Here is a 27,038-nt window from a genome sequence, read left to right as displayed (position 1 = left end):
GTAAGGGAGTAAAAAAGGTAAGAGAGCGAGGTTCCCATTACAATACAATAAATCTTCTTCTCTGCTGAATATTCTAATTCTCACTAACCAATCTAACACAAGATACAAATCCTATAGCATTTCTATACAGCCTATAAGAATCATTACATCACCATCCTGTGTTACATTTTAAACCCTACAAACTCCTCTTTGGGCTCCTTCTGCCAAGCTGTAGGGTCTGCTCTGACCCTTGGGCCTGTCTGTAAGCAGAGGGTGTTGTTCCATCAAAAGGGGATCACCTTCAGCAGCCACACCATTGTTTTCCAGTTGTTCAGTAACTGAGGGATCTCAAAGCTTGCTTTCATTTCAATCTCGCTTATAGTTTCCATATTCTCAAAATCTTTTGCCAGGCAATCATATTGATAAGGCTTTCCTGTTTCATCTTCCACAACATCTTACATAAATACCATACAAAGCAGGTGAATGTGCATTCCTTCAAAGAGACAGAAGAAAAACCCACTAATTTGCAACAGGGGTTTTGTTTGGGAGCTTGGAATAACTTTGAGGCTCGTGAAGCCCCTGCAGAAGGGCTCCATCACCAGAGGGCAGCTCAGTTGCCCATGAAGCAGGTCCCACATGTGTCCAACTCCAGTGGAGGGTGAAATCAGCTGGGATCCACCCAGTCCTAACCCCACAAAGGTCATTCCTCACCAGACTGACACGGGAACCTCTCAGGATCCATGAAACTGTTGCAGCAGCATAAAATCTGGACCACAGACAGTGGCAAGTAGAAATCCTCTCTGTGGCATCCAGCAGATCCATGCGCAGCTCCTGCTCACCAGTGGGAGCAAGGGCTCCACTGCCTCAGACAGCATGACCCCACAAATCACAGCAAGACACACTCAGCACTTTTATTCTTTATTGTTACAGTTCAGACAGCTCCATTATTTATCCAGATTACTTATTCATGTTCCATTTCCAGGGACAACCCTGCTTCAGTGGATAGCGCGATCATCGCCTCTCCCCTCCACTCTCCCCCAGCTCTTGTCCCACTTTTTGTGGTGTTTCGAACACACCACTGTTTGTGCAAGAGCATTGGCTTTAACTAGAGAATAATTCCATCCATCCCAGGCCCTCTCTTGCACTGCTCAAGGGTTCTGACAAGGGGAGGATTGAAAAGGCACAGCCCAAAATGACAGCTGAGGCTCAGACAGTGACTGACAGAAGCACTGAACGTTTCCTGAGGCAACTCAATCAGAACAGGTTTTCTGGCCATTGTTAGAAGCTAAACCAATTCAGACAAATATCACTCCTACCTGCAGGGACAGCAAGGGCTCATCATTAAGAGCACGGTGGCAGCTGGCCTGGATTAAACAGAGCTACCCAATGTATTTCCATATATCACCCTCGTTTCAAGGCTGCACCTCAGAGGGCACATGGACCTTCACACTTCTGCAAAGATTTGAAGGCTGAAAGGTTATCATGACGTGCTGTCTCCAAGCTTAGATCACACCCTTTGCTCTCAGGTCAGACCCCAAGCACAACTGTACCTCCCACACGAGTCCCCTTCACCCAAGCTGAGTGGGATTGGTGGCTCCTGAAGCCATCCAGATCTGGGAATCACATCCTCCTTTTGTTGGAGGGCTCAGTCTCCTTGTCTGAAGCGCTGACATTAAAGTTTCACCCCACGAGAAAGCATTTAGAGGAGAAAAGTATTTCTAAGGGCAAAAAACAATACAGCCAGAACTTGTGACAGCTCCTCTGCCAAGCCCCAGGTGGATCCTGCACCTCCAGGTACCATCAGCATCAGCTCAAGCCCACATCTGCAACATCTGTCCTCTCCACCACACCTCCCCGTGGCACACACGAATTCCCCAGGAAAAACACGGGGGTGAAAGAAATTAAAAAACTCCTCAGAGCAGCTGAGCGAGCTCCCTAACAAAATGCTCAGCTCCTGTGAAACCGAGGCAGGGCTCTCCAAGGAGCGGCCCCAGGCAGAGCCGGCGCCTAACGAGGCTGCAGACAGCACTGCAGACACACATTCCTGACTGACAGACACCCCAGGGCACGGCTGCCGGAACCAACGGTGCTGAACAGAGTCAGAAAGGAATCCTGGAAGGGTTTGAGATAAAAGGAAATTCAAAGCTTATCTCTGCCATGGGCAGGGACACCTCCCACTGTCCCAGGCTGCTCCAAGCCCCGTGCAACTTCACCTTGGACACTCCAGGGATCCAGGGGCAGCCCCAGCTGCTCTGGGCACCCTGTGCCAGGGCCTGCCCACCCTCACAGGGAACAATTCCCAATTCCCAATATCCCATCCATCCCTGCCCTCTGGCACTGGGAGCCATTCCCTGGGTCCTGTCCCTCCATCCCTTGTCCCCAGTCCCTCTCCAGCTCTCCTGGAGCCCCTTCAGGCCCTGCAAGGGCTCTGAGGTGTCCCTGGAGCCTTCTCCTCTCCAGGTGAGCACCCCCAGCTCTCCCAGCCTGTCTCAGCCCTTGGAGCAGCTCCTTGCCGGAGCCAGAAGCACTCTCAGCAATTTTTAGCCATTTTCTCGGTATTTCATCACTGTGACGGTGTTCACAGGGGTTCTTGGATGAGGGAAGAGATGAGAATGTTGACTCCACGTTCAGAAGGCTTGATTTATTATTTTATGATGTATATATATTACATTATAACTATACTAAAAAGAAATAGAAGGAAAGGTTTCCTCAAAAGGCTAGCTAAGAATAGAAAAGAATGAAATAACAAAGATCTGTGGCTCGGACAGAGAGTCCAAGCTATCTGGTCTGTGGTTGCCCATTAATTGCAAACGTTCAAGATGGCCCAGTCACAGACACACCTGATGCATTCCACAGCAGCACATAACCATTGTTGACATTTTGTTTCTGAGGACTCTCAGCTTCTCAGGAGGGAAAAAATCCTAAAGAAAAGGATTTTCACAAAAGACGTCTGCGACACACCACTCTTACTTATATAGCCTTACTTATAAAAAGCACAGGGCAAAAGCACAGATAGAATCATCCATCACAGATACGGATCAGAGGCATCCTCACATGGCCATCACTGACCTCCTGCCACCACCACCACTTCCAGTTCAGCACCTTCCAGCAGACATCCCTTTCCAGGTCACTTGTAGAGTGCTCAAACAAGTGCAAAGTCCCAAGAAATCACATTCTGAGTGCATGAATACCCCCAGCTCCAACTTCCAGCCTCTTCTCTGAGCTGTCCTTTGAGGTGCAGAGCAGTGGCTGAGAAATGCTCTAATCACTGCATCTAATTTCAAACAGTGTGAGGACCATGTTGTGCCTTGGGATAAATGGGGAGGGTTGCCATTGAAGTAAAAGAGAGCTTGGCACTTCAGAAGCTGGAGTTTGGCCTCAAAAATAATAAAAAAAAAGCCATGAAACTCAACTGTTAAAGTGCATTTAAAAACATAATAAAGCAGATTAGCAATTGAACCGAGCGGCTCGCTGAGGGACTGATAAGTGGGGAGGGTTCTGGAGGCACATATAACCACTGAAAAAAGGCCAAAAAAGCCTTGTTAAGAGTAAAAATGACTTTTGATCCAAAAAAAAACCAGCATGGAAATGCAGTTTTTCTCATGCATTTTCCATGAGAGAGCAAGCCCAATCAGGCTTGTTTTAAGCAGAGATGCTGAAGCTCCCACCTGGAGTGTTCTGTGCTGGGAGGGACAGGAAATTGCCCGGTGACTCAGTGCATGATGTAGGCGACAACCTTGTGCCTCTCCTGGATGTTCAAAGCACTTTTGACTCATTCAGGGAGTCACTTGACCCAACCCCATCCCAACCTCCTCAGCTGTGCAGTGAAGGAGCTGCAAAAGGAGCTTGCTCCTTCAGTAATTCTCCTGGAGTTGGGTCTTGGGAGTTTATTTAACATTAAAACATTAAAACAGCCATGAAGGAGGAACTTTTATCCTAAAACATGGAGTAGTCACTGGGAGGAGTCAGCTTTAGGAATGGGCAGGGGGAAGGTGGGTGGGGAGGATGGTGAGAGCTGAGCCTTTGCCTTCAAAGATCTTCTCAGCAATTCTCTATGCAAAAACTTGTGAGACAGTGATGTGCTGGGCTGCAGAGGCTGAAGCACTTGCTGATACAATCCAAACCTCTCACTGCCTTCAGACCAAGGGATCAGCCCAGGGCTTGACACCCACCAAGCTTCCATGTGCCTGGAGGCCAGAAAGGGATGACCTCCTCCAAGATCCCCTTCTGTCTCACAGTCTCCTGAGCTCTTGGCTTTGTAGAAATCCTCCTGCCCAAGGTTGCCCTGCTGAGCTTATTCCCAACCAGATTCATTGGCTGGATTTTGTCTGGAAAAGTTGGAAAATAGAAGGCATCTCTTCTTGGAAGCTTGTACAGTAACCACCTTGCAAAGAAGGGGCAGGTGGCTCATGCTCAACCCAAATTCCACATGAATCAGTCCAAAACGTGGTTCAGGTTTATTAAATCCTTAAAGTCTCTGTACAACTCAAAGGAAAACTCCCTCACGCCACCAAACCCCTTTATGGTACCAAAACCAGCACGTGGTCAGAGTCAGATCACCCATGCCAGGGTGGAGCTCAGTGCTCCAGGGAAAGAGAGTGGGACACCTTGCTCCCATGGGACCTGAGACCCCACCCATGCAGGGGAAAGGAGCAACCCCCATGTCCCTGTAGGTCCCTTCCAGCTGAGGACATTCTATGATTCCATGATAACCACAATCAGGATCCCTGCCAAATCTTCCCAGCACGGTCTGGGTGGGTTTCCAAGCTGATCCCCCCACCCAGCACATGCCACGTTCACGGGTGCTCAGCTCCCTCAAAACATGGGGTGCTCAAGCCTTGTCACTGCAGCTGGGGTCAGGGAGACTGAAAACACAAGTGTATAATCCTCTCACGAGTTAATTAAAGCACCCATCCACCCCTCATTCAAACCATTAGCCATGGCTCTTTGCAATTAATTATTTGGAACCAAATCAAACAAACAAAGAGAAGACCCAGGAAGAAGAGAGAAAACCAAGCAGAGCCAGGGCAGTGCTGCAGCAGGGCATAAGCAGGGCTCATCCCTGCCTCCCCTAAGTGAGGCACAACCCCTTTCAGCCAACACAAGGGTTGCTGGAGGTGAGGACCCTGCTTGAAGTTTGGGTCTTACCTTGAGCTGCCTCTGTGACCTTGGGAAAACCTCCCTGTCCCTCCTTGCTTCACTGCCAGCCCCTCATGCCATGACCCATCGCTGTGCTGCTCCCTGCACACCCTCCTTTGCCCTTCAAGTGTGAAGAAACCACAAATAATTGATTTACACAGCACAAGAGCTCTTTGGTGAGGCGCTTGGGTGGGCAGGAGCCAGCACTTCCAACCCTGACCTAGTCCCAGCCCCAGGACTTGCAAAACATCTGCAAGACCTCAGATGAGCAGAGAACAGACCTTTCCACCTGCACAGAAAGCCTGGGAAGGGCTCCTGAATATTGCAAGGAGGGCAAGCAGCTCTCCTCCTGCTCCAGCGGAGGCTGTGTCCCCAGCTGAAGCTCTCTGCCCTAGTTTATCTCCTCTTTTCCATGATCCCTCTCCTTGCTGAAAGCTTCATTTCAGCACAGGTATGCGAGGGGAGAAGGGGAGGTGGGGATCAGGAAACCATCCTTCCTTTTCTCTTCTGATTTCCCTTGCATTTCCTTCCCTCTCATGTGCTGCCACAGCCACACTCTGTCTCTCATCCCCAACCTCTGTCTCCTCCATGCCCTCTCTGCTCCCTATCAAGCCAGGGTTTAATGTCTTTCCATCTTTTCCTGGGTAAATTGCAGCAAGTCTGCCGGCTGCTCGGGTGGAACACACTGTTTTATATGCGCCATAAAGGGAGAGAACTCTGTAAACAATATTATTTTTAATAAAATCCAAGTCTTTGGCAGGCCAGCTGCTTTTGTGTCTGTCTTAATTTAATCAGACGATCAGCTCTCTCAAGCAGCAAGAGGGAATGAAAAGCATTAGCAAGTAATCAGGGAACTGGTGAGGAAGAGACATGATTTCCATCAAGAGCTTTCCACCCCAGTGTGCTGCTCTGAGAGCAGGACCAAGTTTTTGGGAAACAGATTCCCAAAACAACTTTGTCAAGGTGCAGGAAGGACATGGGCACACCTGGGTGTAACATTGATCCTGTAGGGCTGCTCTGGGCTGTAAGAGCTGAAATGAGAGATGAGGGACTCAAGGGGCTCTCCAAAATGCAGTTTATTGTACACAAAATGCAGTTTATTGTGTCCAAGGTGTTACAGCAGTCCAGGTCGTGGGTGACAGAGCTTTGCCTACAGCTGTCAGCTCCAGCTGCAGGCAGGCCTGGAGCCCTTTGGTTTTGGTTCCAATGCATTCTATACTTTTCTTTTGGTTCCAATGCATTCTATACTTTTCTTTGCTGAGCATCTTAATACAGTAGAACCAATCTATACTTTAACTATTATCTATAGCCTATCATAACTGCTGTCATTACCATATTCATGTTACTGTTCTCCAATCACTCAAAGTCAGTACATTACAGTTTAAGCTAGAAGTTGTTTTTCAGTTTTCTTGCAGTGGAAAATTCTAAGACCTTTTTTCTACTTGCCACATTTGCTGCCTTGTCTGCCTGTGCTCTCTTTCTGCTTGGTAAAAACATCTTCTTGTTTGGGGTGGGTTTATCCTTTCTCTAAGCCATAAAAACCCCTTCTAACTAACACACCCTTTGCCTCCTTGGTTATCCAGTCAGACTGGCTCAGCAATTCTTTTCTTCTATATCAAAATCTGCTTCCATCTCTATTCCTTCACCAGACTCTACATTTAAAAATCTTTCTGCTAAGCACACATATTTGTGAGACTTTCTTTCAAACTTTCATCCTTCCCAACACTGGGCCATGAATAAACCTAGACTTAAAGACACTTCCAGTCAGAGCAGACCACTGTGACCTGGGAAGGTGTCTGACACAGCCCACATTCCTTAGGATGGGAATTCTGCCCAGTTTGGTGACTCCACAATGCTTGTATCCAGGTACAGCCATCCAAGCCAGCATCCATCAGCTCCCTGTTCACAGCCAAACCCCAAACCAGCCTCATTTGACAGGTCAATATCCAAAATCAACCAATACAATGAGAGTACTAGGGATTAAATACTAAATTCTGCAAATATATCCCCAAAATTCAGTCGAGGCTAGATCCAAGCTGGATCCAGGGTAAAAGCTGCCTCCAAAGAGGGGAGGGGAGGAGATGGTGTTGGCAGCTGGAGCAAGGGGAGAAGGAGAGCAGCCCTGAGCAACCCCTGACACACAGCATCATGAGCAGCAGCTGAGTTTGAAAGGTGTCGCTTACAGACAGCCAAAACCTGGCAGAAACAGCTGATTTGGTGACACTTCTTCAAGACCAAGCAACAGCCAGCGAGCATCTGCCGTGGGCAGACAGCTCCTTTCCCTGCTCCAAAGCCTCCGAGCCAGCAGGCTCAACACTTGGCCATGATGTCCTCCGAGCCTAAACCACTCCAGATGTGATTCCTGCCTCCATCTCATAACTCTTTGGGGGATTTTTGGCAGCTAGAGCTGCCCAGAGCACAGGGCAGGACTCCCCTGGTATGGGACTGATCAAGGGTTCCACTCTTCCACTCAAAGCCATAAATCCTCCAGAATAAAAATCCTCCAAAATTTGAAATAATAAAAACTAATTACAGACACAAAGTAAACAAATTAATTGATGTTTACTTGTTTACCCAGTCACCACAAAATTCTTAATGACTGAACATGTATTTTTAAGATTTTAAATTGTGCTAAGGCGCAGCCATAAATATCCCCAGTAAAGCAAACATGGTGCTTTAGCACTGCAAAGGAACTAAAATTAGTGTTTAATTACAAGAAATCGCTCGAAGTTCTTTTGCTACCATTAATCACTTTCAATTATGAATGTAATTATAAGTCATCTTTTCTCTTTGGGTGGTCGCTGCTGGGACCTGAAGCGGTGACCCTGTGCTCCAGAAGGGAGAACCCCACTTTGCTCAGCAAATGACAGCTCCATGCTGGCTGTGCCGACGGGATGGATCAATTAGTGCCTGCACCAAGCTCCTGAGGAGCCAAGGGCATGCAAACAACACAAGGGTGAGGGGGAAACCGAGTTACTGCATCCCCTCTGCCTGCACTGATTGTGCACTACCCACCCGTGGCAGAATCAGAGCTACCGGGACAGAGAAATTGATGTGAAAAATCCTCAATGTCCTCAGGTCATTAAAGGACGAGATGATAATGTTATCTCTTGCCACGAGGCAAATCAAAGCCTTGAGAGCTCCTTCCCTGCCACAGGGATGGCTGCAGTGGGGACACGTGCGGCTCAGTCCGTGCAGGCAGTGGAGGGGAGCAGAGGGCACAGCCAAAATCTGATCCCTCACCTCTGGCCCTGCCCTGCCCAGGCTGCACCACGGTCAGCATCACCTCCTGGCAGCTAAAGATGGAGCATGCTCACTGCAGAGGGGGCTTCCAGCTATGGATCAGTTCTCTGGGGAATCTACACCGGGAATCTGCAAAACGTAATTAAGAAAAGCAAATTCATTAGCCATAAGCACTGATTTTTTAATTTTTTTTTCTGAAGGAGGTGGCACTTTTCTTCTGGGCAACTTGCAAATCAAAAATAAAAAGCTGAAAACTCCCTCTCTGCTCAGTGCTCAGCCTCCTTCATCAGCTCAGGCTCCGCTCAAAGAGTTTGGGATGTGGAATTCCAGCCCTGACTGCAGGCGGTCACTGAAAGAAATCCTGATGTGGAGGCAGCTGCTGGCAGAGCATCTCCAGCCTGGGACACCCCTGATAACCAGGACACTGCACCATGAACTGCTGCCTTGACTCCCCCAAATCCCCTCAGCCTCACAGCCTGCTCCTGGCACTGCCCAGCACTGAAGAGGACCAAAACACAGAAGACAACGTGGAAGATCAAATGGAAACGTTCCCCTTTGGTTCCCTTGGTACTTCTTCACAGAGAATGTGATTAGCCTGCCCTTATCTTGGTGGGAACAGTTGTTAGCAATAATGAAATCATCCAGTCCTTTTCTTTTTGAAATCCAGCCATATCCTTTGGCTCCAGGAAACAGGGGCAGTCACATGTGCTGTTTTCATAAAAAGCCACAAGACAACATATTCCATCACAGTAAATTCCCTTCCCTCAAGTGAAGAGACAAGGGGAGAGATTTCAAGGACAAGAAAAGTTTCAGCCAAAAGAAGGGGCTGAGCTGAAATTCTGCCTATCTGACACTTCCCAAGAAGTTGGCTCCTCACTATCTGAAGAAGTCTGGATGATGACAACCCTTGTTGCTTTTGTCTCTCTCCTTCTGCCTCAGCTGCTGCGAGGGGAACAGGAATTGTGCACTGAATTTCCATGCTGACACCAACTCCAAGAGGATGACTGTCTGTGAGGGAAAGCCCAGCCTCTGGAGGATGGACACTCCACTCCACATGTTGGCCAAGATTCCAAGGAGGAATCGCGCCAAAACCTCCACATGTTTCTCCCAACCGCTACTCGTGACCTGCTCAGAATCAGGACTACTCTTGCCAGGTCATGAACCAAGCCAAACTCATCCTCACCTCATCCCCTTGGACTCTTCCCCAGCCCAAGACCCAAATTCCCTGGGGAGCCTTCCTCTCAGCCCAGAGGATGACAGAGGGCCACGTTGCCACCCGAGTGGGCAGCACACTGGGCTGTTGTGACTCAGCACCTGGATTACCCAGGCCCCATCCTGTGCTGCCTCCTAATTAGCAGGCAGGATTTCAGCGTCCTCAGGTCCTTGGCTGAGTCCCCCCTTCCCTCTGCTCCTCACTTATTCTGTTCACTGAGCTAATTGCCGAGCGCCTGCACCCTGGGTGTCTGCTGCTGTTGGAGAAGATTAGTATTTTTACAGAGGGGAAAAAAAAAAGATTAAAAAAAAAGATTGTGTTTTTTAAAGCAGATGAAAGGAGAGCCCAAGGAGATGTGCATTTGACTCTCAAACATGCTCCTTCAAGTCTCCCTCAGCAGTACTTAAAGGCGTTTCCAAAGCAAGACTTTATGAATGCTAAATGAACCCGGTGCCTTGTTCCTCTGCCACAAGAAAAGAAAAAAAACTTATCTTTTATATACAACATTTCCTTTATGGCTGACACTGCGCATCACGCCTTGCTACCACTTCAGACACCGACGCTGACCTTCACAAAGTCACAGGGACACCAGGGGCTGCCTGGGCTGGAGGAACGCACACCGGGCAGGGGCCAGGGAGCCTGGCTGGATCCAGGCAGGGCTCACCTGCTGCTTGCCAGGAAGGGAGAGGTGAGAGCACAAATGGGGAAATGTTCCAAGTCGTGCTTTCTGTCATTGTGATCTTGGATGGCTCAGCCAAAGCAGGGATGCTGGTTGGTGTGGCACCCTGCAGAAGGGTTTGTGAGGATGCAGGTCGAGATGGGATGGGGAGTGATGAACCAAGAGGGAACGAGCAGCAGCCCAGCAAAGCAGACAGACACAGGAGAAAACACCCTCTGACTGTCCAGCCCTGAAAACCATCTGTACCAGCACCTCTGTTTCACCAAGGGGTGATGGTGGGGTCCTCATTTGGGTGTCCAGCACCCAAAGTCTCCCCAGTTCCAGAAAGGACAAGGAAAAGCACATCAATGCACCCAAACACCTTTGGCCATCGGGTGATCGAGTCAAGCCCACCCAATACCTCCTAATGGAGCAAACAGCCCAACCCAGTGCCAGGACTGACCCCACCACCCTCACTGCGTGGATTTGCAGCAGGACCACCCTTCCCTACCTGTGAAATGGGGAAGAAGTGCCTTTAGCTTCTCAGGAAACACTCTGGGAAGCTGGTCCACGCTCTGAGGAAATCACCCACCCAAAGGAAGTCTTGGGAGATTTAATTAGCTGCAGTCTGTGCTGTTTGAGCTTGTTAGGTGCTATATAATTGCTAAATATTATTATTATCTCTGCAGGTACAGCAGTTTGTTAGGATAATGATAGTGATTGACATTTCCCTGGCATCTTTCATCCCAACCAGATCCCATTTTACTCTATTATAAGACACTGTTCTGCCTTGACTCTCCATATGTCTCCAAACTGTCAACAGGATCATAACCAGCTCAGCTTTGCCAAAAGAAATACAGGCAAAGTGGCTCATGGAAGTTCATGGGATGCATCACAAGCTGAGCAACTTCAGCTTTGAGCTCAAGAACTCAAGTTGCACGGGTGGGTGTGGTGCACACAGAGATCTACGGGCTCTACTTCAACATCAACACGGAGCGAAGCTGCACAAGTGGTCCTGGAACCACCACAGCACCCAAAAACTTCCCTTGTCCATCCTCATCCCCTTTTCCTGGCAAGCAGCTGTGGGTACCATAACCCAACCACCACCATAAAAAACACATCCCAGGGACAGCAAAGCAGAGGGGCCACCGAGTGATTAATGGGGGAATATCAGTTTGGGATAGGTCTCTAAATTCTCATTAAGTCAGGTGCTGAGGCATTGCACATTAATCCAGAACATTTCCCCTTCGGCCCAAACAAATAAATAACTCGTGTATAATTCAGGGAGAACTGGGTGGAGCCATCTCTCCCCCCCTCTCCATCTCTTTCCAACTAACCAGTGAATAAAACATCGCCCACAAATCTATTAGGCTAATTTTAAATCCTGACAATTTAGCAGCACTTCAGCAAGATAAGAGCCATTTATTAAAAGCCACAGTTCATTAAGCCAAATGCTGCTGGCGTATTTACTCAGAGAAACGGGCCTGGGCTCGGCTCTCACCCAGACCAGAAGTCTCCAAAGGAGCAGGAGTGATCCTATTTCACCCAAAAAGAGAGGCCAGCATGAATCTTTGCCCTCCTTGAGCATACGCAGGGCTGTGCATGCTTCCCACCAAAGGAACTGGGTGTCCTTGCTGCCGTCTCCCCTCTTGGATGAGCACAGAGCAGAAATCATGGGAGGCTCTGGAGCTTGGGCACCCAGAGCTGTGAGAAGTCCCCACAGCTCACAGGGGGCCATGGGACTGCTCCCAAAAGGATCAACACCCCAGTCTGGATCAGGATTGCAGTGCTTTGGAGCCATTCCTGTTGGTGGCAAGCACAGATTGACTTTGGAGAGGGATGGTTGCTTCCAACCACAAGCCAGGAGGGGGCTCCTGAAGAGGAACTGCTGCTTGCCAAAGGTACCAGATTGCACCCGGAGTTTTCCTTCCTCCAAGCTGCCTCTTGCCATCTCTGCTGATGTCCTGTGCTGTGACCATGGCAGGGGGTGCTTTGGGACACACAACAGGGGCTGGAGGCTCCCAGGGCACTGGCAGGACAGAGATGGACTCAACAATGGGAGCAGCCCTGCTCTCTGGGAATTGGGATTTTGGGGATTTTTGTTAACCTTCACAAGGGATGAGATGGATGCTCCACCCAAACCAAGACACCAGTGTGACCGTGTTCACAGGGGTCTCAGGTTGAGGGAAGAGAGGAGGATCTGACTCCATGTTTCAGAAGGCTGATTTATTATTTTATGATAAATATCACATTAAAACTATACTAAAAGAATAAAAGAAAGGATTTCATCAGAAGGCTGGCTAAGAATAGAATAGAAAAGAATGATAACAAAGGTTTGTGGTTGAGACAGAGAGTCCGAGCCAGCTGGGCTGTGATTGGCCATTAATCAAAAACAACCAACATGGGCCAATCCCAGATGCACCTGTTGCATTCCACAGCAGCAGATAACCATTGTTTGCATTTTATTCCTGAGGCCTCTCAGCTTCTCAGGAGGAAAAATCCTAAGGAAAGGATTTTCCATAAAAGATGTCTGTGACACACCAGAACCCATAAAGCCAAACTGTGCATGAGCCCACCCCAGATCTACAAAACCTGCCCAGCAAAGCTGTGCCTGAGCACAGCCTGGCAGAGCCAGCTCTGTGCCAGCATGGATAAGCTCATTCCACATGGGGAACCAGCCCTGACACTGCAGGAGGGCTGAGCCACAATTCCAATGGTTCTGCTGCCAACAGCCTGACCCACAGGGTGTCAGGTTGGGTTCTGACTCTGGCAGTGCTGTTTTAGTTACTGCATTGTTTATTTTATTTTTTTTATTTTCTTCCCTGTTAAAGAACTGTTATTCCCTGCTCCCATATTTTTTGCCTGAGAGCTCCTAAATTTCAAATTTATAACAATTTGGAGGAAGGGGGTTCACATTTTCCATTTCAGGGGAGGCTCCTGCCTTCCTCAGCAGACACCTGGCCTTCCAAACCAAGCCAGATTTTGGCATGTCTTGGAACCAGAGGGTTGGAACATGGAACCAGAGGATTTTTAAGGTCCCTTTCCACCCAAGCCACCCCAGGACTCTGTGATCCTGCGGTTCAGGAGGGGCGAGTGGCAAGGGATGGAGCCGGCAGGGAGGGAGCTGAGCCAGCAGCGTGCGAGGAGCCGGCGGCAGAGGGCAGTGCAGAAATCCCATCTGGCAGAGCTTGTGAGTGTAATTCATTCCAGCGGGAGACATCCAAGAGACTTTATCAAGTGCAATTGTCCCACTGAGCCTTTCACCTGCACACACTTGCAAGACAGTCTGGAGTGACTACAGAGTATCCCTTTACAGTCAGAGCTGAAAGGAGCATTATAAAGGTGAATTAACATTTTAAAAGAACGTAAAAAACCCAGAACTGTTCTAATGATGATTAATGGGAAGCTATAAGGGAGGCCGTGACCTCCTGGTGTCATTAAATGGATTGGCAGGTTTCTGAGCATTAATTATAAATAGCCACAGGAGTTTGAGTGCTTAGCAGAACGATGATAAATCCATGACACAGGCACAGGGACAAGGAGCCAGGAGCGTGGGGGAACACGTGCCTGTGTGTGCACACAGCTCAGCGTGCAAGGACACATGGGTGTGCACGTGTGTCACACACAGGAAAGAGGCACAGAGCCAAAAGAAGGTGGGAATGAGTCTGTCTGAGTATACTGCTGTGTTTGGGTGGAGGGAGAAATGGATAAATGATAAATTAGGCGCTACCAGTCAATCACATTTTCTAAATGTTTTATATCCCAAAAGCTATAAAAGCAATATTCCTTTCTGGCCTTATTGGAGCCATTTCTGGAAGGCAATCACATCTGTTTCCTTGGGGATTTGAGCTGAACTGTGCCTTGGCTTTTTTTTCCCTTGCCTTTTTTTTTCCCCTCCCCTTTCTATTTACTCTCTAGCCTGTTACCAAAGCAGGGTCAGAGCTTGCATACAAATAGGGAGGAGGAGTGAAAAACAAACAGCCCTGAACCAGTGATGAACAGACAAAAAGTGATTGCAAACTTCTCATGGCAAAGCCCCAGCGCCACAAATCATGGGCCACACAGATTCTGGGTCAGGCAGCTCCCACATTGGTATTTCCCTTGCTTTAATGTGCATCATTCCACAATTCCATTGATATTGTGGAGATCTGCATCCTGGGGCACTGCTGTGCATCAGCTCGGATGTGCTGAGCCACCCAGCCTGCCTGGGATTTGCACAGTTCTTCTCTTCCAAGGTCCCTTGGAGAGACACTCATGGATTAGAGCCCAAATCCCTCTCTGCAGCCCACAGGGGCCCAGAGCCGCAGCCACAAAAGTACATTTGCTCCTTAAAGCAGAAGGTGGGGTTTTGCAGGAGTTCTTTGGGAAGAAAGGATCAGCAAACCATCAGAGCCTGCAGATGGAGTTGGGAATAAATGGGGGATGAATGGAGGGAGGACCTGAGGCTCGTTAATGAGCTCTGCCAGTGAACCACAGCGGCTGCAGAGGGGGAAGGCTCCTCTCGCTGCCAATGACGGGAACAAAAGGCTCTGGGTGAGATGCCAAGGGGGCAGTCCCATCCCTGGGCATCCAGACACCCCCCTTAGCATTCAGGACAGAGGCTGAGCTGGCACAGCTCTGCACCGGCAGCCACATCCCATCCCCAGCTGAGACAGCAGCCCCAGCACCCAACCATGGAGCATTTCCACTGGGATTGGGATCCCCATTTCCTCCAGCTCCTCTCTGAACTGCTCTTTTATTTCTTTTTATTTCTGCCCAATCTAGGGGGAAGCAAAAGCACAAGCCAACCCCTCCTCACACTAAAATTTAAAGTATTCCTGTTTAGATTTAAGTCTCATTACCATGCTGGGCCCTCCTGTATTATTTCAACTGATTGGAATATGGTGGCAAAGGAATAAGTTCTCCATACAATTTTCTTCTGATCCTATTAGTTGCAATACAATTACAGTGAATACATCAATTCTTCGTCCCAGCAGCTCCTGGAAAGAGCCACCTATTAAAAGCTGGCTTATTAATGGAATTGTACCTCCAGGATTAATCGGGCCACGTTGGCCATTTCCATTTCTCACTCCACAAGTGCTTTTGTTTGCTTAATAGGCTGAAGTAACTTGAGAATGACACAACTTAGAGCTTCCCCATTTGCTCTGCATATCGCCAGCAAATTTAATATCACTTTCCTTGCCGGCATCTCCCTGGGATAAAACCTGGCAGTGCTGCCAAGGAAATCCACCCTGCAGGCTGGGGAGGGGTAGAAGGAGCTTTCTGCCTTTGGCAGAGCCAACAAGGGGAAATTCCTCATTGATCCAAGGCGTCAAACCCAAAGGGAAATGGCAACACCAAAACAATTTGCCAAAGCCTGCTGGATGAGAGCCACTGGGATATCATCCCATGAGCAGTTCAAAAGCTTCCCAAAGCAGCCCCTCAGAGCATCACTCCCTGCCCAGTTTGATGTGGGGGGTCCCCTCTGGCCCTGCCCAATCCCAGCCACAGGATCCAGCATCAGCATCATCCCTGCACTGTTTCCCAGCACAGATATTCCTGTGGCAGCAAAGCCACTGCATGTTGAAGCACAGTAATATAGTATGACTTTTCCCTTTAATGGAATTTTTCTAGCCCACTAGGAAAAAAAAGACTCCATTAGCCATACTACAAAGGCTCCTACTTATTAGTATTTTAGAACAGCGGCAAAAACATTTCTTGAATCTAATTATTGCTGACAAATATGAAAATTGAAATCAAAGTTAAATTTTCAGCTACAGTGCCTCATTCGGCCGCGGCTCGCCCGCTCCCAACGATTGCATCAACACATTTATTCTGCTGAGCAGGCTCCCAGATTGGGCCCCCCCTTTCCCTGCAGCCCACCCCTCCATCTTCACAGGCATTAGCTCTGACATATTCATCTCCACAGCCAGGCCACGGAACCAACTTCGTGTTTACCACTTGGACGTGGCCAGCGGATCGGAGCGAGGCTTCCGGGGGCTGCAGAGGAAGGGAGCAGAGCTTGCTGCTCGAAGAAGAACTTGCTGCTTTTTGGTTTTCACCTTTTCTTTTTTAATTTATTGTTATTTATTTCCAACTTCGCTGTCTCCCATCCCCTCCCAACCCAATCTCCAAAAGGGTGATTTTGATTTCCACCAAGATAGAGGATGTGGAAGGGAGGGGAGAATGGAGAGAGGGGGGAAATAAGGAGAAAAAAAAAAAAAAGCCTTGTCAACATATTTCCTTTCTCCTACCTCCCCCCAACATACTGTAAAAATCAATCCCCTTTGTCATTTTGCTCTGCTTGTGTGAATGTTTAATGGCTGTCGAGGGAGATAATGATTGCTGCTAGGAAATTCATTTCAGATTTGCTATTTATAAAGTACTTGGTGCTCAGGTGGGAAATTAACATAAGGAAGGGGGAAAGGGACCAAACCAGGGAAAAAAAAAGGCAGCAGGAGAGGAGGGATGAGATGCTGCAGGGCTGGTTGGAACGGGATGGAGCCCAAAGAGAATCTGCATCTGGTCCCACCTCTCCTGGGACAGAGTGAAAAGGTTTGCATGGAGCAAGGATGGCACTGCCAGCCCCTTCCCACCCACGGATGCAAGAGATTATTCCCCAAGTGCCTGGGGGCTTCATCCCCCAAAACCCAGACCAGCAGCCCCAGCAGCACCAATGGTTTGTGCCCCAACTCCCCCTGCAGCCCCTCAACCCCTTGGATTGACCCCAAACCTCCTCTGAGTCCCCTCTCCCCTTGAAGCCCACCAAACCTGCTGGATTTTTGAATCCCAAGGGAATTCCCATCTGTGGTCCAGCCAGACCCCGCAGCACCAGCGCTGCCATTGAGTTGCTAATTCCTTGTCTCAGAAGTTGCTTTTCACTTTCTGATTTTTCAATAATAGGCTTGGTATGAATCCCTTAAGCTTCTGAAATAAGCTGAAAAATGCTTTTCCAGCCATTTACATAAACACAAGTGGATCAGAAGGAATAATCATAGTTTATGCATTATTTGGGGGCTTTGGAGATGGTTTCTAATGTGGTGTCAGGTTTTGAAGCCCAAAACATACAATGGGAAGCATTGACGTGCAGAAAAGCGGCACAAAAAGTAAACAATAAATAATACACGTTTTTTTCATGTTGTCTCCAGTGACAAGGCAGTTTTGGCTCTGCCACTACCCCGGCCTCTAATGGATCACGGATCCTGCTCCTCGCCAGCTTTGTTCCAAAAAGAGCTTCATTAAGAGAGATGTCACTCATCCTAAATCCAAATGCACCCCGTGCCAGCCAGCCCTGCCGCTCTCCTGCACCTTGGCCCGCTATCAAAAACCCCAGTGCTGGCTTGGGGAATTGACTTTGGAAAAGTAAAAGTCTAACGGAGGCACCCTGTGATCTCTAAATACCATCTGTCCTGTAGAAAGGGAATGAAAGCTAAAAACACCCAAACCAAGCCAGGAACCAAGTGCTATACACCAGATAACTCCTCGAAGAGGGGAAAAAAAGCCCCAAACACTAAAAAAAGAAAGAGAATATTATGGCATTAATGAACCTTGCTTTGCTCTGTGGGCCTGTCACGCTTCCAGTGAGGCGGGTCAGGTCTGGCTTTCAAACCAGTTCTTTAAATCAAGAATTCTGTTTCTAGTAAAATGGAAACATTAGCAAAGGATCTGTTTTGAAGAAATAACAATACAAAATGGAACAAGGCTGGAGACTCCAGGCTCTTTGATACTGCTGGAACACGGCCTTTGGAGCTCTTTTTATTTTTTTTTTAAATCACTTCACAACTTTGTACATAAAGCCTCAGCGAGCTCCGAAGAAAATGTTTCAAAAATCAATCCTTACTCTTCCCAGAATTTACTTTCACTGGGAATTTGTGATTGTTCTTTTTTTTTATTATTAGTTCATTTTGGAATTAGAAAAACCTGAAACATTCTGCTTCGTTTCTAATATTACACAATTTCCTGTGGCATTTCCCACTCCTTAGCAGCTGCTCTCTCTCTCTCCCACCATGAGTCACTGGAGGACACAAACCAGCCCTATGGACTGAGCATTTGTGGTTTTCCAAGCTCCTTTCCAAGCTAAATCAGGGTTCCCAGGATCAGCAGTGTGCAAGGAAAATACACCAACCCCTCCAGGCTGGGTTGGATGGGGCTTGGAGCAGCCTGGTCTAGTGGAAGGTGTTCCTGTCCATGGCAGGGGTGGAATGCATCACCAAAGAGGTATTGGAGACAGACAAAGGTGATACAGAGACTCCATCACCAGAAAGCATGGAAAGCACTTTATTTTTAAACCCACAGTTCTTGTAGGAACAATGGTGGACCTAAGGCCTGATTTGCCTTCAGGAATCTTCTCCCTCTTGTTGGTGAACTATGAATAGCACACTCTGGAGAGTCATATTTATAAACAACATTTACAGAAAGAGAGATAATAATTGTTTTAATTCTTTCTCCAAACTTTCTCACAGCTTCCCGGGAAAATCCTGGGACAGCTATGTCTCTCTCTGCTCAGAGGATATGTGGTTACCACAGGAATGAGATGAGATTTAAGGTCCTTTTCAACCCAAACTGTTCTGGGATATTTTTCTGTAATTTCCAAAAAATCCCTGATGAGAACCCACCCTCATCCTTCCTCCAAGCCAGACCCACATCCTGGGGTGAGCCACAGCTCACCCAGGGCAGAGAGGTGACCCTTCCATCCACCTCCAGAGGGTCCCTGGGGCTGTGCTGGGGCTTTTCACTCTGGCAGCACCTCCATCCCCACTGTCCCCGTGGGAAGGCAGAGGACTCCATGCAGAGCACACAGGGAACACTCTGAGCACCAGGGATTCAGGCACAGAGGATGCCCAGAATCCTGACCTGCCCATGCAGCTCCTCTGAAGCATTTCACAGTCAAGGCTCCTTTTTTTTGACTGCCCTGATTAGCAAGCAAAGCATTACTGGGAGGTGGAGGAGGGGGGCAAGAATGCCAAGAGCCAACCACTGTCTTTAGTGGGAACAGTCAACAGGACAAGGGGGCCAAGAGGTCAATTAATTTACAACAGCTTTCAGCATTAGACATATTAACTGTTAAGCACATCAAAAATCCGAGCTCTGCCTCCTGGCAGCAGAGAGCAGAGCCTGGCAAGGCAGCACCTCTGATTTATTGTTGACCACGAGCAAGGTGCCTGCTTGGGGAGGAGGAGGAGGAGGAGGAAGGTGGCAGCTCCTCCCAGCTGCCAACTACAGCTCCAGATGTGCTGGGATGCAATTCCTGCAGGATGCAGGGGTTGGGGTGCCCCAAGGGGTGCAAAGGGATCACTCTTTGTGTTCCTGTTTTTTCAGAGAATCCCAGAATGGTTTGGGTTGGGAAGGGACCTTAAAGATCCTCCTATTCCAACCCCTGCCATGGACAGGACACCTTCCACTATCCTAGGTGGCTCCAAGCCCCATCCAGCCTGGCTTTCAACACTTCCAGAGATCCAGGGGAAGCCACAGCTGCTCTGGGCACCCTGTTCTGGTATCTTCACACCCTCACAGCCAAGAATTTCTTCCCAATCTCCCATCCATCCCTGCCCTCTGGCACTGGGAGCCATTCCCTGTGTCCTGTCCCTCCATCCCTTGTCCCCAGTCCCTCTCCAGCTCTCCTGGAGCCCCTTCAGGCCCTGGCAGGGGCTCTGAGCTCTCCCTGGAGCCTTCTCCTCTCCAGGTGAGCACCCCCAGCTCTCCCAGTCTGGTTTTTTTCCTATAAAAGCCTCTAAAGGCATGAAAAACCCACGTGTGGTTCTGGCTGGCAACAGAAGACAGAAGCATGGCTTGGACTTCCACTACAAAATCCCCAAATCTGGCACCTTGCTCATTTTGGCTCCTGTTTGAAACCCAGAGCTCAACTCCAAATCCAAGGCACAGCTCCAAGCTTTTGCCATGAACATCAGAGATGGATCAGGTTTGAGTCTAATGGGAGATTTGTCACTGCCCATCAAAGGAGAATGACAGTAATGCTTAAAAAATCCCATTTCCCCTCTTTAAAGCTCTTGTCCCTTCAACTGGAGAACAAGCAAGGAACGTTTTTCCCTTTCTTGCCACTACTGAAGTTTGGGAAGCAAAGACAAACACAAATTAAGGTCTTTTTTTGATCCCCATGGCCAAATATTTGCTCCTCACATGGTGTTTCCCAGGCTGAGGAAAGCTGAAATTCACCTCCACTGACTGACTGGAGCTTCCTGGGAAGAGCTCTCCCCATCCACTCCTGGTTTATCACAGAAAACAGCAAGCCCTGCTCACTAACCTGACCTAGATCTGTCAACTGCTCAATTTCTTCCCCATGGGGAAAAAATAAAATGGGGGAGGAAATCAAAATATAGGTGTTTTTAAGTGAAAACTGCAAGGAAAATACACAAAGCAGACACTTCTCATATCAAATGCACTCGTCTCAGGAGTAAGTTAAAGGAAGATGGAAAAACCACGAGCCAGGGTTATTGTGCTGGTCAGAATTCCTGTGTGGAGAAAGGAGAAGCAGCTTTTGTGAAGCACAGGGATATCCCAAAACTGACAGCAGCCTCCAGAGCCCCAGCCCTGCACACAGGGATGGTCCCTGAGGTTACCAGAGCAGATTTTTCACAAGCTCCCAGCTCCCACCTGATCCTCTCTACTTCTCAAACTGATATTTATCTCCTTCTGACCCATGAAGCTCATCCCAAATGTGGGAAAGAGAGAGCAGCTGGACACCAACCTGGGCTTCCACAGAATCCCCAAGTCTGGCATTTGGCATTTTGGCTCATCTTGGCCCCTGCTAGAAGCCAAGAGCTCAACTCCAAGGCCAAGCTGCAGCTCCAAACCCTGGCCATGAACACCTGAGGTGGTGTTCCATCCTTTCCTCCTCACATACCCGCCGCAGGTGGCCACAGGCACCTGGTTCACATGTGCTTCATGGCCAGGAAATGACTGAAAATCCTGAAATTTGTCCTGAAATGATGGGACCTCACACGTCTCCAGCCCACCAGTGAGGCTCCTAAACCTGGTGTAGCTACTACACAAACCTACTCCAGCACCTCCTCCTGTGCTGCAAGGGAATTTATTACACACAATGGAGCTTCCGTTGCACTTTGATTATTTTTAATTATTTTGATCATGATTTTTATCACTGAGATCTCTCCACAACCACAGCATAGAGCAACTACAACAACTTTACTCCTCCTTGTATCCTGCCAATCCGCTGCTGTGTAACCAGCTCAGCACAGGGAGGCCCCCAGAGAAGCAGCAGAAATCCACACTTGTGTAGTGGGATAGAATATTAGAAAATAAAGACAGTATAGAAAGTATTCTTACCCCTAAGGAGTGCAGCTGGGCCAATTATCAAAGATTAGGAGCAGGCCTGACTTTAACAGGCCACAGCTGTACCCAGTGAGAAGAAGATGCTATAAAAGAGTGGTTGGCCCCTTGAGAAGGGAACTGGAGTCAGTTGGGTGCAGCAGGGTGAAGAAGAGAGAGTCAGTGCTCTGAGGAGCTGCCCGTGAGAAACACCAGGAAGGTGTGAAACTTTGTGATAAAGAGACAACAATGTGGCACCCAACAGTGTGAGGGGCTGACTCAGGAGAAACACCAAGAAGATATGAAACTTTTGTGATAAGCAGACAACAGCATGGCACCCCTGCAATAAGATGACAACACACTTGGAAAACCCACCTGCAGCTCCACCACCCACACCAAAATCCCATCCCCTTTCCAGCATTTTGGGTGCCTCCAGCGTTTTGCACAGCTCAGCTGCTTTCCAAAGGTCTTCTCAGGTTCCTGCTTGCTCTGATGAATCTTAAAAATGTGCCAATTAATGCCACGTGGTTCCTGATTTCCAGAGGTGCTGATACCTCCTCAGCCCTGCTGGGAATCAACAGCAATGACAGATGTTCAGCCACGCTCCAAATCCAGCATCGAGCAGGCAGAGTGCATTCCCCTCCTTTTATGTACTGCATATAACTGGGTTATCTAATCATGTAGGTATTGATTATTACTGTTATTACCTATTAAAAAGCTATTTTCTGCCGTTGGGGTGAATATCATGTTTTATTGACCTGTGTGATAACTATTAACCACATCTAATATTTTTCCTGAGGACCAATAAATCCGAGCATTCACAAAAAGATGTCGATACACGTAATTTTTCTTATACACGTTCATTAGTGCAATTACCTCCTGCACGAGCTGCCAGGAGGATTCCCCTCACCCCTCCACTGAGAGAAAACTCTCACAGGATTTTGGGGGCAGCATTTTTTGGGAGTAGCCCGAGGTTTCCCCCTCACCCCTCCACTGAGAAAATTCTCATAGGATTCTGGGGGTAGAATTTTTTGGCGACAGCATTTTTTGGTGATAGCATTTCTTGGGGGCTAGGGGTTTTTGGGGGCAGCATTTTTAGGGAGTAGCAGGTTTCCCCTCACCCCTCCACTGAGAGAAAATTCACACAGGATTCTGGGCACAGCATTTTTGGGGGACAGCATTTTTCAGGCGTAGCATTTTTTGGGGACGGTATTTTTGGGGACAGCATTTTTTGGGGGGTGGCACTCTTTTGAGATAGTATTTTTTGGGAGTAGCATTTTTTAGGATAGTATATTTGGGCACAGCATTTTTTGGGGACAGCATTTTCTGGAGATAGCATTTTTTTGGGGATTGCATTTTTTTGGGGGTGACGCTTTTTTGAGATAGCATTTTTTGGGCACAGCATTTTTGGGGATAACTTTTTTTTTTTTTCGTAGCCCCAACCCAGATTCCAAATCCTGCCTTTCCTAAGGGGAAGCACCCAGCCCCTCCTCCCTGTGGATGTGTCTCTGGGTCAGATCCAGCCTTTCCATCACACACCAGCACAGCCTGTCTCACTTTGGGAATTATCTGCATCCCAGCCACATCGAACGAGCGAATAATTCTTTCGGATGAGGAACGCTCTGTGTAGGATGTTGACACATGCTATTATTTTACATACCTATTTCAGCTTGTATGCTTATTAGAATAAGGTCTTTATGCTAATTTGTAAATCAAATTCCCATAATTCTTGGCTTACTGATGCTAAAGGCCCAGCTAAATCTTCCATGACCTTTTAGCCTGGTTAATCCTTTTACGTGTGGCTGAGTGAAGAGTTTTCTTGTCTCTTCCACTCCCGAGTGCTGGGGTGAGATTTTGGCCTCTTCCTTAAGAAATCCAGGTGGGCTGTGGGTCAAGGACATGGGGCCTAAGTGAGGACACCCCTTTGCTTTGAGCCAGGAAAGGGGGAAGGGAAAATTCTGCTGCCTGGGCCCTGTGTGAGGATATTTTGGATTTTCATTGCTGCTATTTAAAAATCACACAGAAGAAAGACACAGAGCAAACACAATGAGAGCTGTGTTGCCAAATTGCCGCTCACTTCCCGAAGCCTGGGGCTATCCCAGCCCTCTGCAACCTCCCCTCTTCCCATCTCCTCTCCCAAGTTGTGGCTGGACATTTTCTGGATCCATCCTTCTTGTGAGTGGATGCAATGGACACCTGCAGCTCCTTCCCAAGGGGATGCAGCATCCAAGAAATGCCCCAGCCTCTCTCTCCAGCTCCCTTGGTGTCCAACCACCCTGGACATTCCAGGGCTCAGGAGGCTCTTTCCTGGTGGACACAACCCTCAACGGCTCCCATTTTAGGGCCGCAATTCCACAAATCCAACAAATGTACAAAATTTCCACAAAAGTGAATCTGCAAAACTCGGAGGACCCACAGATGTTTGCACAAATGCAGGTGGTCAAACGCCTCTGAATTATCCCACTTCATGCTCCACTTTCCTTTCAAGCACACTCACAAACCACTTTTCTTCTTGTTTGTTTGGCTGGAAATAGGGAAATGACCCAGGGGAGGACGAGCCGCTGCAGAGGGCAGCTCACATCTCTGGAGATATTTGGAGGAGGTTTGTGCCAAACACAGTTTTCCTGCATGACAATTATTTTCACCTTTTCAAACACAAGGCAGCTCCACTTCTGGACACCAAACAAAAGGGAAAACTTATGAATTCCAAAAACTGCTGGGATTAGCAGAAGAATTCATGAAGCAGAAGCACATTACTGCTGATTTTCAGCACTGCATACAAACCTAAATATTACCTTGGGCTTGAATGAACCCAAATTTCTCAAAACTCTCTTTAAAAGTTTGTGCTAAAATACAAAATTATTCGTAGGGTGTGTTTGAGGGGTTTTTTCAATGACTCTTAAATAAAATTACGCAAGAAAAACCTCCCAAGGGGACTCCTTCCTTCCAACAATGCAGCAACTCCCAGCCCTAAAAAGGCCCCAACTTTTTGCTGCCAAAGGCTGCCCTGGGCAATATTTCACCCAGTTCCCCACAGCTCTGCCCTGGGTCCTCCCCAGCCCACAGAATAACGTGGCTCCCTGCTTTCCCTCACTCCAAGAGTGACTCAGGGACTTCTGGCACCCACATCAGATTCCTGAAATGCAGGGAATTGGGGGATTTTGGGCTCAGGGAGTCAGCACATTCCTCCCCACTGCTCTGCTGCCCAGGAGAGTTATAAAAATAATAAATAAAGAAATAAAAAACCAACTACTTTTTGATCTGGAAGCTTTGATAGGAGCAAGGAAAGGAAGCAGGAAGGATGACCAGAGGCATGGAATAAGACTGCAAGGAAGCCAGGTGAGGAGCCCCAAAGCAAGCATTAAAAAATAATAAAATAATGAAATAATAAAACAAATGAAGCCTCAATTCCGAGCAGGAGAAGTGAGGAGGGAAAGGCGCAGCTTCATCCCTCTCCTGGGGAGCCCCGACGCTTCACACCCCGCCCGGGTTCCCTGCAGGGCTGGGAGCGGGGGAAGCCCCTGGGATGCAGGAATGCCGGGCGGGCAGCAGCAGCCCTGCGAGACGGAGAGCGGGAGGAAGGCGAAGAGGAGCGATGCCTCGGCACCGTGTGATGTGCATGTTAAGCAGCCTGTGCCGGTCGATACGGCACGGGGGGCTCTCCCCCCGCAGCAGCAGCGGCGGGCCCGGTTTGCCCAGCAGAGAGAAGTTTGTGGTGGGAGACACGCAGTGAGCATCCCTGGCCACCCCGCAGCCCCCAGCCCCGCAGCCGCTGGGCTCCCAGAGCCCGCCCGGCTCCTGCTGCAGCGCTCCTCGGCACACGGGGGACGAGGCTGGGCTGCTTTGGACATCCCCAGCCTTCCGCGGGCACCGGGGAGCAGCGCAGAGGGAGCAGGATCCGCCTGTGGAGAAGGAGGTGCATTCACCCCGCCGGGCGCATCCATCCTCAGGAGACCCCACAGCCCCCCGGGCTGCATCCGTCTGGCCCAGGAATGCTCGCATCGCCCCGGGGGTGCATCCCTGCTCCAAGGAGCGCCTGCATCCCCTCCCGGGGTGCATCCGTGTCCCCGGGAAGTGCCCGCATCCCGCCCCGGAGCCCCGGTCCAGGCGCAGCAGCATCCCCCTGGCGCATCCCCTGCGCATCCCGAGCTCCCGCGGCGGCCCGGGGCAGGATGCGGCTCCATCCTCTCCTCCCATGGAGGAAACCCCGCTCCCACAGCCCCTCCAGATGGCTGCGAGGAGCCTAACGCGAGCTGACAGGCTCGGCGCTCCCGGCCAGATGGGGCTGGCTCCTGCCGCCTCTTCCCCCCTCCTTTTCCCATCGCTTTTTGCTCTTTTTTTTTTCCCTTGCACAGCACCCCCTCCCCTCCAAGCACCGTCCCCCGGCTGGGGGGAGGCAGCCGTGCTGATCCGGGACAGACTGGACCAGGACTTCCCAACTCCCAGCCCGGCGGGAGCGGGGCTGCACCGAGTTTTTCGGACGACCTTGCTGGAAAAGCAAAGGCGTGGGGGGAGCACGAAGGAACCCCGGTCCCCCCACCGTGCCCCCCAGCCTGTTGGATCACTGATCCTGCCAGAATCGTGCTGGGATGGCAGAGTCCTCCTGCACCCGCAAAGATAATCAGGACGCCAGGGGAGCGGTGTCCCCCCCGCCGCCAGCCCGGTGCACCGGGAATTCCTGCGCCGCACCCGCATCCGCATCCCCCGCAACTTCACGGCGGGCTGGGGACAATTTCCCAGCTCTGTCCCCGCTCTGGAGGGACCCTCATCCCCGCTCTTGGGGGATTCTCATCCCCCAGCCCCCTCGGAGGGTGCTGCTGTGGGACCGCGCATCCTCCGCCCGCCCGAGCTGCGTCCCCCGCGGCGTTCCCTACCTTGGGGGAGGAGGAGCGCGGCCATCCCGGCGAAGATCACCCAAGAGACGGGGTGGTGCATTTTGGCCTGGGCCATGGTTTTCCTTCTCCTTCCCCACTCACTGCCGGGCAGGGAAAGGTTTAAAATCCAGCGTTTTCCCGGAGCAAAGCGCAGGAAGAGGGGCGGGGGGGGAGGGAAGGAAAAAGGAAGGGGAAAAAAAAAAAAAAAAAGGAAAAAAGCACCGAAGGGTGGGGGAGGGGGGAAAAACCCAAAAGAAAAAAAAAAGGGGGGGGAAGGGGGTCGGAAGGGGTTGCAGGTGCGAGGACAGGCGCTGCGTGCCCGCCGCTCCGGCCCGCACACGCCGCCCGGCTGCAACACGCCGCCGGCCGCGCACGCAGCCGCCCCCGCGCAGCATTCATTGGCTGCGGGGCCCCCCCGCGCCGGCACCCGCACCCTGCCGGCACCCGCACCCCCGCACCCCCGCGGCAAAGGCACCCCGAGAACCCCGCCAGCATCGGCACCCCCAATATCTGCATCCCCCTAACCCCAGCACCATCCGGACCCTGCCGGCACCCGCACCCCCGCACCCCCGCGGCAAAGGCACCCCGAGAACCCCGCCAGCATCGGCACCCCCAATATCTGCATCCCCCTAACCCCAGCACCATCCGGACCCTGCCGGCACCCGCACCC

General features: G+C 49.8%; 1 protein-coding gene across 1 annotated transcript in view; it reads right to left on the bottom strand.

Annotated features, from left to right (window-relative positions):
• Positions 1-26,543, bottom strand: part of LOC139601016 (protein CEPU-1) — a 395,403-nt gene extending 368,860 nt beyond the window's left edge. Inside the window, exon 1 of the mRNA XM_071449689.1 lies at positions 26,369-26,543. Within this exon, the coding sequence (XP_071305790.1) occupies positions 26,369-26,444 (76 nt within the window). The 5' untranslated portion in view covers positions 26,445-26,543. The remainder of the gene's footprint in view (positions 1-26,368) is intronic.
• Between the last annotated feature and the right edge of the window lie 495 nt (positions 26,544-27,038).

The sequence above is a fragment of the Agelaius tricolor genome, unplaced genomic scaffold, assembly GCF_023055355.1.
Source record: "Agelaius tricolor isolate 1412-34295 unplaced genomic scaffold, bAgeTri1.0.p SCAF_29, whole genome shotgun sequence".
NCBI classification, from domain to species: domain Eukaryota; kingdom Metazoa; phylum Chordata; class Aves; order Passeriformes; family Icteridae; genus Agelaius; species Agelaius tricolor.
Note: the sequence above shows the minus strand (reverse complement) of the source record. Positions and strands in the feature narration are given on the sequence as shown.